Raw genomic sequence first — 13,861 nt, 5'->3', positions numbered from 1 at the left:
TTTCATAAACCAGCCAGAGATGAGTGCATTCGTATCAAGAGACTGTCATAGGGAGCCTGGTACCGTTTTCTTCCCCTCAGAATGCTGTAGAGACACAGCTAAAAAGTTAATTAGCTGAAGTCACATAAGTGGTACACTATAAGGCTGCATGGGTTATGTGTAGTATACCCCCCAAAAATTGGTAAAAAATGACCCCCAACAACCCAACCCTGTAATGAAAGCAAGTTCGGCAACCTCATGGGAAAGTGCCTCTTGTGATGTCGAAAGTCCCTCCTCGCAGGCCCTTTGCAGAGCAGTCTGGGCCGGTTTAGAGGTGGGGAAATGTGAGGGAGAACTCCCTATGGGATGGTGCCCCGAGCCAGGCAGTGTTGAAAGAGAGCCAGGAGCACGTACCGGAGCCGCCGAGCCACAGCTTGTCTTTGAAAGGGGCCCCTATGCAGCTTCATAAATGACAGAAGAAGCACTGTCCCCCAGGAGTGGGAGCCAGCATCTCGTCCTAGAAACACTGTCCAGGAAAACACCTGCCGAGCGGTGCCCAGGGCCAGGCTGCAGAGCTGGCCCGGACAGTGGCTCTCAGCCTTTCTCCTTGCAGACGGCTCCCCAGGAGGGACACCCTGCTCCAAAGTCAAAGCCATGACCTGGATGTCTCGGAAAGGAGCAGATTCAGGTGAGTCAAAATCCAGAGAAGAGAAGCTACTCTTCGGGACCGCTTCTGGGTCACTAGAGAGCCTGAGCTGCCAGCCAGCAGGCCCGCCTGGGCCAGCGGGGACAGGACATCACTGATGGAGTAGTTGGAAGGGGCTCTGGTCAGAGAGAAGAACTAGAGAGGACAATGTCCCCAGAGTTTTCCACACCAACCACCTCCCTAAGGGACGGAAAAAGTCCGATCTTCCAGCCTCCCCCGGGGACAGGGCAGAGAGCTGCACGAGATGAGAGACCTGGCCCCACCACCCTGCCCAGAGGTCTGCTTCAGGCCACTGCTTGCTCTGCAGAGAGCCAGGCCTCCTTCCCCACCCCCCAGCCCAGGCCCGGGCCCTGACGCCTTAGCCCTTGCTCAGACCGAGTGCCTGGCCATACCCAGTGCCTCTAGTGGGAGACACTCTGTCCATCCATCTCTGGAACCCAAGGATGCAGGTTGCGGTGATGGGCCAAGTCCTCAAGTTTTGGGCATGCACACCCAGCCATTTTTCTTGAAAGCAGTTTAGATTTTATTTAAAACTTCTTAAGTACATCTCCCTAACAAGCCTAGTGCTAAACGCAGTTAGCCTGCCTCTGCGCATTAGAGGGCAGGGTTCTAAGTGAGACCGGACTTGCACGGGAAGTCCTGGGGAAAAGCTGGGCTCCTCTTCAGACGAGTGGTGACAGTACCACACCAACAGTACGAAGAGGATTCTAGACCATGAGAGGCCTGGTGGGGTGAGGCACTGGCCAGGGCGTTGTGGAGAGCCGGCCCGGGCATTCCTGTTCAAGGATCCCTGCTCCGAAAGCCGGGAGATCAGCGAGCTCATCCACCGAAACTGTGGAACCTCCGTAGGCCACTCAACTCGGGGCTTCCTTTTGCTCAACTGAAAAATGAAGAGGTTGCAGTAAGTATTTCCCAAAGGCATACTGCATATTTCCTGGCAACTGTGCACACCGATTAAAGTTAAAGTGGGTTTACTGTAGGATCTTCCAGAAGCTTCAGTGTGCTAACGTGTCGTGCACGGTGCCTACCAAGGGGAAGAAATCATTGAAAACCTAAAGCAGGTCTATTTCCTCCCTCTCCTGATGGGTTAGAAATGGTCGCTTAGCTTCGGGAAGTTGTGTTGTTTCTGCATTGTACTTCTCACAAAGCGGAGCTGACTGAAGCGGAGCTGAGCTCTTGGCCGCTGCAGCCAACCAAGAGGCAAACATTTAGCTTGTTCAGTTTGCGGTCGGCACCCATGCACATGCAGTCTTGCCTGAGAGAGCCGAGGTGGAGGGCAGACTCAGTCTGACCTAGCTCGTCTTCTGGGCCTGGTTAACACACTGAGGTTCCTGCCTCCCATTTAACTGGGGACCCCGGGCACCATCTTTTACTCTGTTTAAGGTAAGAGAGCCAGTGAGGGTCAACGAAGCACTCATCTGGGTAAAGCCATTGGGTGACGCCAGGGGCTGTGCTGAGGTCTGCGCTAGGAGTTCACATCTGGGAATGTGGTCCTGAATAGAACTCCACTTGGCTGGGTAGGTGATTGGCAAAAGTCTCTTCTGAACTCTTGCAAAAGCCTTGTCATTTCAATTGCCAAAAATAAAGAGCCAAGAGCTAAGAAGGTTCATCTGGCCTGAAAGTCGGACAACAAAAGATGTCCTCTGGGAGCTCCTGAAAGCTGGCAGCCGCCTTGGGATATCCAAATGCAGAAGGACATCTGCTGCCCACCTGGGGGCACCCAAATGGAAGGGGGACCGGGCCTCGCTGTGTTTCCTGGGGCTGTTTCCAAGCCTCCGGGGGAGGCTCAGTGCTGGCGGCCCTGAAAGGCACCACTAGAACGAAGCTAAATTGCCCCTGTTTGGGGGCGGGGGGAGACCCAGGAGGGACAACCAGGGGTCAGAGTTGCCTCAGGATGATCTGGAGGTGCCTTTTGCTTTCTTTTGTGGCAATAAATGGAGACCAACCAAACAAAGACAAGCAAAGGCTATTTAATTCAGAGGTTGCTGTAGCAAGAGAGTCCCCCCCCCACTGCTTGGGTTTGGCAGAGACTCAAAGGCAGGCAGAGGAGGGGGCGAGCTTCTCAGTGGGGGACATGGAGGGCCCAGCTGTGCCCTGATGGGCTGTGGGCAGGGAAGCTGGAGGCAGCTGATTAGAGGTGGGGCAGCCTGGGATCAGTTAGGGGTGTGGGTGTGGCTTTCCTCGGTTGGTTCTTAGTTGGGAGTGGGACAGATACCAGGGAGGCTGTCAGCTTTGAATCAAGTCCGGCCATTTCGAGGTGATTGTTACGGAGGGTATTGTTTGACTTCCTGGATTGTTGGAAGAGATGGCAGTCTGACCCCCCGTAGGTCTGACCGAGCTGGCGTCTGGGCGGTTACAGCAGACTGCAGGTCAGAGTCGTCACATGTGGTCTGGCCACTTTCCTTGTGTGTACTCAGTCTCTCAGCTTAAACAAGCCAATTTTCAATTTGCCTGAATTCTATCATCATAAGAATGAAACCAACCTACTCTCGTGAACATAAATTAAATGATAGCAGTAAGAATACCTTACAGTTGCGCAATTATACATTTAAACGCACAAGGAGAAACCAATGCTCCTCATAACACATGCCTCCTGCCCCAGTTTCTACTCTGACTTTGCAGACACGGAAAGGGCGTGCCGAACTGCGCACGCTCCGGAGTAATCGCACGGGGAAAACACTCCAGGAGCCACTGGAAGGAATGCAAGGAAGATAATTAGGAAGTATTCTGTAGATCATGTCCCAGTTACAATAACATTTTACCGCGAACCTCATTTTCATTTTATTGCCTTAGTTTGCCCCTAAGGACCACAGAAACAGTCCCTGCAGCTCATGGTGTGTCCTTGAAAGCTTCGAGTTGTCTGTGGCAGGGTGGGCACAGCGCCTCTCTCCGCCGACAGAGGCTGCTGTGGGGAAACACGCTCACCCCCAGCAGGGCTGTGCGGTCAGTTACCCAGTCTCAGGCTTTTGAAATGTTTAAATAAGAATTCTCCCACCTCTAAATAATAATACCACCCAGAGGAGGGACATGGTCTGAGTCCCACGCGGGGCGGGAGGGCTGGGGGCCCCCCACCTCTGACAGCTTAGCAGCAACACTGTCAGAAATTCTCTGCTGATCCAGTCACCAGACCTGCAAGGACCTGCAAGCCGAGCTTGCTGTAGAAGGTGGGAAGGAGGAAATGCAAATGGCAACTTCACCCCAGCTCCAACTCCTCCGCACCCCACAGGTGGGTGGAAGGATGTAACTCACCGTGTGCGGGCCCATTGCCCCATACACGTGATTATCTCACCCCTGCCCATGTAGCGCTGCCTGGTGTGGGCACCGTCTCCCCCTGCCCTCGTCCCGAAAACTATCCTTTCAGTGAAGGGTGGGACGCCCTGGCATGCTGGTAATTTTAACAACCAGCTCTGCGGGAACAAACCAACCCCCAAATGCATAACTCTGCACGCATAAGCATCATAAATCGTAGTGGCATGAAGGGAGTGTAGCACACAATGTCAAATGATAAAACACACAATACTGCTTATTACAGCAGAGTGTTTTGTTGGGTTTTGCACAGTGCGTGGACCCGTCGCCAACCGGTGGCTACAGTTCGCAAGTGGGCATAGCTCCAACATAAATGTCAGTTGAAATTCACATTTATGAGCAAACCAGAAGTAAAACAACAAGGACGTCTTCAGTGAAATGTCAGAACTCTACCTGCACGTTAATGACATGAGTGATTTTTTCACTGCATTGGATCATGGGTTTGAAAGACCGGGAGAAAGTTTGCTCATGTCTTGGTTCTTTTTGCGATGCCATGGTACACTTTCCCACTGAAAGTGCATTATTAACACTGCCTCCGTCACTTTCTTGTCTAGGGTCTAGACGTGAACCAAGAGACAAAGCTTCATCAGCCCCCAATTGGCAGCGTCTGCTGATCTCCACAGTGTGAATATTCCCGCCAGAGCCAATTTCAAGCAGCCAACATAATGGCACTGAGTGAGGAGCTGGAACGGCTTTCTCAGTAAGCAGCAGTTGAATGTTTAATCATGACTGTGTTTAACCGTCAGCTCTCGGGATGTCTGAGAAGTTAGCCAGTGGCTGTCACAAGCCCGCACGCTGACCAGCGCATCCCTGGCTGCGGGGCTGTTTCGGAACTCAGAGCCTGGGCTCAAGCCACACGCAGGGCGGGGAGGGGTCTTAGTGCAGCAAGGCTGAGAGCCTCACTCACGTCACTCGGCTGCTGGGCTCAGCATACAGATTTTTCTGTCACTTTCCCATTAACTCAGCAGACTTTAAAGGACTGCCTACTACATTGCCAGTCACTTAGATCAGCGATTTTCAACCGTTTTCATCTCATGACACACATAAAACCAATTACCAAATTTCTGTAGCACCCCCAAAAATATGGTTTTGGCCAATCTGACAAAAAAAAATAGATGTAGTTTTGATTCATTCACACCGGACGGCTATTGTTGCGTTGGCTGTTGCTGTCTTTTTTTAGTTGACAATCTATGGGAAAACAGGGAGGTCAGTGCCCCTGGCTAAATAGTGAGGTGCTGTGTGTTTTAAAAAATGCTTGTGGCAAACTGGCTGAAACTCGCTGAGTTAGATGCTTGTAGAGACCGGTAACCCCATGGCACATAACAGAGACGAAGCCCTGCCTCGCGGAGCACAGGTTCCCGGCTAATTCTCTTACCGGCCAGGCTCTGCTGGGCGCCCCTCCCCCAGGTCAGCTCGTCCTCCCCACTCAATGCCGCGTGTCGCAGAGCCCAGGGGAAGGCTCACAGTTGTGCTGGACAAGGAGGAGCCAGCCCTGACCCCTCGCTCTCCACTGTCCGCAGCGACCCACCACTGAGTCCCGCCCACTCCACCTCTCCCAGAGTCCTCAGCGTCTCCCCTGCTCTGCACCACTCTGGCCTTGGCCTGGCTGCTAGTCCCCGCCACCACTCTCCCAGCCTCCTTCGGGGGCCTCCTGACCAGTCTGTCGGCTCCCACGTCCCCCAGTCCACTCTCCACTCAGCAGCCAGACAATTTAAAAACCTTGTTTTTACATCACTCTCAGCTGAAACCCCTTTAATGGTGGTCGAGCAAGAGGATGAGATGCTTCGCCTCCAGATCCAGCCGGAGGGCATGTGTCACTCACTAGCTTGGTGTCGGGGGTAAGATCTTGTAGCAGCTCTGTGTCCGGCCTCCATGGGTGGATGTGGATAACCAACCGCCCACGGACTAAGAGGGTAGGGAGGACGATGTGGGTTAACACGTGTGAGGTGCTCGGCACAGCATGGCGCCATCCCTGTCATCGTTATCATCATGTGAAGGCCAGCCCTTCTGACCCCTCCCACAGCCCCGTGCAGCCCCTGCTCTGTGCTCCAGATCCACCCCTCACCCCTGGGCTCTCTGCACACTGGCCCTTGCTCGGGCTCTTCCCGCTGCCCACCCTGCTCCACCTTGAGCCCAGCTCATCCCTCAGAGCTTCTTCAAGGCCATGCCCACAGCAGAGCTTCCCCTCGCCCTAGTCTACAGCAAGTCTGTCGTGTTCCCTCAGAGCATGTGTCCCATTGTGCTCACTCATTAGGATGGACATACAACAGTGCGTGTCCCGTCTGCACTGTGAGTTCCATGAGGGTGCTCAGTGCCCAGCACGTGCCTGGGACTCGGTAGGCGTCAGCGTCCATAAAATCTCTATAACAGAAAGGGCTTATCTAAGACCCCCGTGAGAGACCACTCATCACAAGCAAGGTCTCATTCGTCCAGATCCCATCACAAATTAGGAAGTGTGGCCACATGCCTGGACTTGAGTATTTGGTATCAACTCTTTCACCCTGTAACTCCCATTTCCCCAAACTGCCAAGGGCCCTGCCCAGCTTCTGCCAAGTGCTCAGCACAGCAGGAAAAGAACAGGAGGCTGGCGGGGCTTCAGGGCTGGCGGATGTGTCCTACCTGCAGGGTTTGCTGGCTGCCAGCAGGCTGGGCTCCCCAAGGCCGTTCCTAAGGATCCCAGCCGGGCAGCGAGCTCTCACAAACACTCCCTACGCAGCCACTGGGCACAGGACGTCCCAGCAGCAGCTTCACACACCTTGACTCTGTCCTGCAAGAAAAGACTGAACTGGGGAGGGAGAGTCAGCTTCCCAAAGGCAGACCTGAGATCGAGCGCCTGCCACAGTGGCCTTGACATATTCGCTTATGTGTGTTAAGTCCTTATGTATTAGAGAAACACACTAAAGAATTGGAGGGAAGTGGTATATCCGAGATTTGCTTTACAATGTCCCCACAGCAAAAGTGGTGGCAGTTGGGGGAATGGATGAAATGAGAATGGCGAAGTTCTGGTAGCAGAAGCTGGGTGAGAGAGGGTGGGGCACAGGCAGGGCGTGGGCGAAGGGCTTCGTTGTTCTGGATGCTATTTCTGAGCGAAAATACATGAGAAAACTTCCATAGCAAGTGTTTTAAATGGCCTCACAATATATTAAGTGGAAATTGGTAGAACTACAGGAATTCATTGACACGCCCACCACCGTGGTGGGGGCTCACAGCATGCGTCTTCCAATTATAGATAGACCAACAATCAGAAGCTCCATTTCATGGACATAAACAGACAACTAGAGAACAAAAAAGCTTTGACATGCACATGAAACACGTATAAAAATGGATCATATACTAGGCCACGAAGCGGGAAGTATCAATAAAGTTCAAAGAATCTGATTCATAGAGACTACGTTCTTGTAACAGTGCAGTTAAGGGAGGAATCAATACTGAGAAGTGGAGAACTGTCCAAACGCTTGGAATATTGAAATGAAGCCCAAAGAGCCCCCAGAGCAGAGAAGAGCCTCAGGATGAGGAATGAGAGCTTGTGAAGCGCCGTGGAAACGGCACTTGGAGGTAAACTTACGGCTTTAAATCAGTCAGCAAAGGACACATCTTCAGACGCTGGAAAAGTAACAGCAGTTTTTTTTTAAAAAAAGAAAGAAACATATAAAGACAAAAACAGAATTTACTTAATACGAAAGCAAAAAAAACCCCAAACATTTAAGACGGTCCATGATGTCAAAAGTTAGTCCCTGAAAAAGACCGAGGCGCCCAACCCATATTGGGAACAGCATGTCTATGAAGAACAAAGAGAAGGCACAAACGCATTAGGAATAGAAACAGGACTTACCCTCGGATATGGATTTTTAAAAGGAAATAAATAGGAATAATCGTATGACACTAAATTTGAAATTTTAGATGTATAGTTACTAGTAAAGAAAAGTATTTCTGCAAAGAAAACACTAAGCCAAATGGTTTTACTGGTAAATGCCATCAGCTTTCAAGCAACTCATCCCTCCTCTCATATACAAACACTTCTAGACATTTTTTTAAAAAAGAGGAAATACTCTCCTCCCTCTGCTGGCTCTCAACCACGGGGCTAGTACATTAAGACCCAAACAAGACAAGGAGAAGTCAAAGGAGAAATAGCAGGTCATCTCATTGAAGAAGAGTCCGACACACTTTCTTCCCCTTCCTCTAGAAAGTTGGTGTGTGAGCTGACAATCTCATATCACCAACATGGAGCCACTTAAGTCTGAAGTTCCTTTTTTGGGTTCACTTAGGAAAACATAAGCAGACCAGTCTAACGTTTAAGATTGCTCTTGGGGTCCCATTTATTTCATCTGCTTAAGTTTTCCTTGATTTGGCATTTTTCAGTGTTCTTAGTTACAAACAAAAGGAGGAATAAGTTAAATTAACCTAAGGTTTTATAGAGATAGACACAAGTTCTCTTTGTGTGTGTGTGTGTGTGTGTGTGTGTGTGTGTGTGTGTCTAGAGACATCTCATTTGGACCCCTAACCATAATGCAAATAGAATGTACAGAGAAGGAAAAGTAATTGTAGTATACTATACGGCTCAGCTGTGCACACCACGCCCTCAGCCATCACGCGTGCATGTGCACGTGTGTACCTGTGATAGTTTATCCGGCACATCTGCTTGTGGTGAAGGAGGTAACAAAGTACATCAGTGTCCGCAGTGCTGGAGCCAGAAGGCCTGCGCTGTCCTCCGGGGCCACAGCAGATTCAAGGGGGAAGCCCAGGTTGCACAGGTGGGAAGGCTTCCCAGAGCGTTTTTTAAGTGCTCTGTGGTATCAGCACTGGTGTTGGTTAATAGTTCTCCCACGATAAGCTCTCTGTAGCCAATTATGACACATTTGAAATATGGCACCTTCCGGTCTGTCTCTGTTTCATTATAGAAAACGAATCAGCAGGTGGGTTTGTGAAGGAGCTCTTCTTAGCGCCCCCTCTCTGCACCGCCTTTTGAGGACTGCCAGTTCCGAGCCCCGTTCTTTGTCCTCCTGGGAGGATTAAACTCAAACGCTCGTGTTGGTGAATGAATGAAGGTTAAAACCTCGCGGCGCACAGTGCAGGGTGGTCAGACATTGTGGGAATGTTTTCAAGGCCAGAAAGAAGACCTTGGCCAGCAGACAAAAACTGGTTCTAAAATGAAAGGGGAGGGAGGAACTAAAATATGACCATAAAAATAAAGAGCCAGGAAGAGTGGGTGGAATTGGAGCATAGGTAAAGCTCGCACACAATGTGGGAAATCTGACAATACCTAAATGTGAGTGATGCCAGCTCACCCGGGACCTTGGAAACATGCAGGTTCCTGGGGACTCCAGTGTGTAATTTAGGTTCCATAGTGTACGCTGGGCCCCCCATTGTGTGTTTGTACAAGGTTCCTGCCAAGCACCAGGGTCAGTCCTGCACGGACCCTGCCCCGGATTCCAGTGGAAATGCACCGACGTCACCTGGGAAAGTGGTCTCTCCACTTACTGGAGAAAGTCACAGAGGAGAGGGCCTCACTTCACCCCCATCCATAAAAGACACGCAGACTTGTGAGTTTTTGTTTTACACATCGATGCTGAGCTTTGTAGAGGATGACGGTGCCCAGATTTGGGGTCATTTGGGTGACATGTGGAAGCGACATCTCATTTGGGCACGTCCTTTTACCGTAAAAAATACACATGATGACACAGCCATAATGGGCTTGATTTGAAGTGTTTTCGCCTTAGGCCAAGTGGGACCCAGGAAGGGCGGGGTCCAGGCCCGCAGACTGATGCTGTCCGTGGTTCTGAACGCTCGAGCCGGCCTGGCCTGGACCTGCGGAGCAAGAAAGGGCGCTCCGTGGGTCACTCGCCACCAATTTCTTCTCCCCAGCACGAGCACTAGCAAGTGTGGCTCTTTGTATTTCTGTCCTGGCGGCAGATAGTCTTGTGTTGGGGTCATCACCCACCGCCCTCCTCCTACGCCCTGGACGGTGGACGATGGGCTGCGGGGCTTGGGCCTCATCCCACCCCAAGCCCGCGGGCTCCTGCTCCCGGAGCGCGGCGCCCCGCCTTCCCCGTGCCCCTTCCCCACCTCCCCTGGCACCGCCACCCGCTCCTCCCCCTCGGCCCCGCCCAGCGCGCCGGCAGCCCCCGATCCGGTCCCCAGAGCTGGGAAGCGAGAGGGGGCGAAGGAAGCGACACAAAGGGCGGAGCGGAGCGACCGGAGGAGGGGTCGCCGGGCGGGCTCGGGCGGGCGGCGCGGCATGGACGCCGAGTTCCCTGCCTTGGAGCCCCCGCTCTGCGGCGAGCTCAAGCACCTGTGCAAGCGGCTGCAGGAGGCGTACCACGAGCTGACGGAGGACCTCACGCCGCTCCGCGATGACCGCTGCTACTACAGGTGGGGCGCCGTGGGCCTGCGGCCGCGGCGGACCTGCGGGGCAGGCGGGCGGGGCGGGGCGCCGGGGCCTTGGCGGAGCTCGGGCCGGTGGCGGCCGCCCCACGGTGGCCCCGGAAAGGGGAGGAGGTGGCAGCGGCGGGCCGCGGAGTGCGGCTGCCTGGCGCCGGCATCTGGGGGTCTAGGGTGGATCGGGGGTGCGGTGAGGAGCTGTCTCCCCTCCCTAGAAACCTGCGCCGGGATTCCCATGTCCCGAGAAAGGCGCTCACAGGGCTTTCTCCCCGCTTCGCTCGCCATTCCTTTCCCATCTTCCTTCCCCTCCCCCGCCTCCGCCTCCGCCTCAGGCCTCGCTAGGTCCCGGTTGGAGGTGGCGATCTTGCCCGTCTGCCCTGCAGCGAGGGCCTTGGCCTCTGCTCCGCGCGGTCCTCAGCCCCTGGGCTTCGGAGGAAACTCGAAGCTGGGCCGCTGCTGGGGGTGGGGCACAGATGGCCTCGGGCTGCGCCGCGCAGCGCCTCCGTGCAGAGGCTGTGGGAGGCCGCCCGTCAGGGCCCACAGGAGCTGTTGCGTGGGGTTTGTCCGTGTCCATCTCTGTGCCCCTCTCCTGTGGCCAAGGTGACAGCTACGGACCCTAGTGCAGGGCGCCGCCCCTTCCTCCCGTCTTCGCTGTTCTCAGGGGTCCGCTGCCAATGGCTGGGCTTAGATGGGCCCCGTGTGCGAGAAGGGCCCTGCTCGGAGCTGGGAACTGAGGCCTAAATCGATTGCGTTGCTAATCAGCTCTGAGACTCTGAAGTCTCGGAAACCAGCTCTGCTCTCCAAGCTCCCTCGTGCGGGCGTGGGAAGCTGGAAGCAGAAGCTTCCTGAGACTCAGGATTCTGGTCACGGTTTGCTCTCTCTGCGCTTTGGGATGGTGAGTGTATCGGGCGGCCCGGAGAACAAGTATCCTCCTCCCCCCTCCCCTTGTATCACACCTTTCCCAGAGCCCAGTGGCATCGCTGGGCTCGCCTGCACTCCATTGACGAGCACTATAGAGGCCACAGTTATTGAGAGATTCTACAACAAAATGTAATTCCAAGTCATATGGTGTAGCTTTGGGATGTGCCTCAAAATCTGTCTCTTTGCAGCCTCCTGAGGGGCAGCGTAAATACCCAGAAACTCACAGACAGTTTTGAGTATTCTTTTCTTTTCGTTTTAATTTTTATTTATTTTAATTCTTTAGAATAAAATTTATTTATTTTAAAGATTTTCTTTTTAGACAGAGGAGAAGGGAGGGAGAAAGACAGAGGGAAACATCAACGTGTGATTGCCTCTTGCGCCCCCCACTGGGGACCTGGCCTGAAACCCGGGCATGTGCCCTAATCCGGAAATCAAACCTGCAACCCTTTGGTTCACAGGCCCGCACTCAGTCCACTGAGCCACACCAGCCAGGGCTCAGATCTTATTTTCTTAAAGATTTTATTTGTTTATATTTAGAATGAGGGGAAGGAAGGGAGGGAGAAAGAGAGAGAGAAACGTCAATGTGAGAGAGACACATCGATCGGTTGCCCTAACTGGGAATCAAACCCCAACCCCGGGCGTATGCTCTGGAGTAGAACCAGTGACCTGTTGCTTTCTGGGATGATGCGCACAACCAGTTGAACCGCACCTGTCAGGGCTCAAATCCTATTTTCGATAGGTTCCAGTCTCCTTTCCCACTGATTCCCTCCACTCCACTTTTCCCTGTATTTCAGTTTCTTGGGAACATATCCTTGGCAGAGGAGGTGGTGAATAGTGAAGTGGCCGAATGCAGGCAGCAGAGGAGAGCTCAGTGCCATGTCATCGATTAACCCACAGTCGGATCACCCTTGTTCACTAGCCCACTTATTTCACGAATGGTTATTGAGCACACCCATGGTTCCACTATTGTTCTAGATGGTGGTGATGCGGTGGCAAGCAGACAAACCGGGCCCCTGCTGCCGTGGGGCTTGTGGGTGACAAGCAAGTAGTTACGCATTGCTATGAGTGCCAGGAACATAATGAGCCCAGTGATGTGGTAACGTGTGCTTTTGAGAGGGCGACGTTTGACTGAGAACTGAATAATGAATCGCTCACTAGACAGTGAGCTGGGAGAGGAAATTTCCAGAAGAAGAAGGACAAGTGCAAAATCCCTGGGCCCACCCAAACGTGGTTCTTTCAAGGAGTGGCCAGAAGACCAGCGTGTCTGGAGACGAGCGGTCAGAGATCGAAGGGCCAGGTCATGAAGGGCCAGACTGAGGGGTGGTTAGGGGTCCACTGCGACCCAGTGAAGGGTTTGGGCGGAGGCAGAGACACGAGCTTGTCCCACAGTGCGCGTTTGAGTCTGTGCCCCAGGAACCACTTCATTATTTAAGGTGGCTCCTGAGCACCGGCCCGCCATGGTTGGGAGGGGACAGTGATGAGTGCTGTGCCCTGCTGTGGGGACACCTCCACTGTCTGCGCTTAGGCTGAACCACGGCCCCCGTCACGGTGGGGAGAGGCCCCAGGCCCCTGAACCATCTTCCACTGTCTCCCTGAGCGTGTCTATCAGCCAAAGGGCTGTGCTTGTGCGAGACTCGGGAACCAACCGCTCTGGGTCTCTCAGTCGGGAAGCTGAGAGCTACGGCTCCTGCAGCTGTCTGGCTGGAAGACGAACTTGCTACTATAACTTTTGCTCCTACTCTTCTCACCCCCTGCATTTCCACCTCAGTGATTCATGACTAAGACGCCCCAGCCGTCTTCCCTGGAGGGCTGGGGACTCCCCTCCTGTAGCGGACAGTTTCCTCTTCCTCATCATGGGGCACAGCAAGGAGGCAGCTGCTAGTGCTCTGTTTTCAAAAGAGGGCTGCTCCCCCCCGACCCCGCACTGTTAGCTGGCCTGGCTCTTTGCATATTAGTTATGTCATTTGGCATCATGGAAAAGTGGCAGCTCTGTGATCAAAGGACTCACAGTCACTTTCACAAAATGAGAGGTGACAGTTGTACTACTGCCGGGGAGCTGGGGGGGCCTGGCCCGAAGAAGGGGGCGCCATCCCAGGGCGGGTGGAAAAGCGATGGGAAGGGCGGCCGGAATCCGGCTTCCAGTCCCAACTCTGCGCTTTGCCGACTCCCTGGCCTGGGGAAATCACCAAATTTCACTGGTGATTAGTTCCCACATTGGAAAAATGAAACAAGGGTGTTGTGAAGCCCAAGTGCTTTGTGAAGATAACACTAAAGATGCTTCTAGATACAGATACGGAGGAGCCAAAGCAACCAGACAAGACAGCAAGGTAGTGGATTGAGCCAGCAGGTTAGATGGCATTAAGTTATTTCTTAAAAAAAAAAAAAGATTTTATTTATCTATTCTCCCATCCAAGTACTAACCAGGCCTGGCCCTGCTTAGCTTCCGAGATCAGACGAGATCAGGCGCATTCAGGGTGGTATGGCCGTAGACTATTTATCTATTCATAAACAGAGGGGAAGGGAGGGAGAGAAACATCAATGTGTAGTTGCCTTTCACATGCCCCTCCCCCC

The 13,861-nt window shown here is 53.2% G+C and overlaps 1 protein-coding gene across 2 annotated transcripts in view; it reads left to right on the top strand.

Annotated features, from left to right (window-relative positions):
• The first annotated feature begins 10,211 nt into the window (after positions 1–10,211).
• Positions 10,212–13,861, top strand: part of TMEM181 (transmembrane protein 181) — a 53,926-nt gene continuing 50,276 nt past the window's right edge. For both annotated transcript variants that reach the window (XM_053668697.1, XM_053668698.1), the window contains exon 1: positions 10,212–10,360. In XM_053668697.1, coding sequence (XP_053524672.1) covers positions 10,227–10,360 — 134 coding nt within the window. In that variant the 5' untranslated portion in view covers positions 10,212–10,226. The remainder of the gene's footprint in view (positions 10,361–13,861) is intronic.

This window comes from Artibeus jamaicensis, unplaced genomic scaffold (genome assembly GCF_021234435.1).
Source record: "Artibeus jamaicensis isolate MK-2021 breed Jamaican fruit bat unplaced genomic scaffold, CSHL_Jam_final contig_497, whole genome shotgun sequence".
NCBI classification, from domain to species: Eukaryota; Metazoa; Chordata; class Mammalia; order Chiroptera; family Phyllostomidae; genus Artibeus; species Artibeus jamaicensis.
Note: the sequence above shows the minus strand (reverse complement) of the source record. Positions and strands in the feature narration are given on the sequence as shown.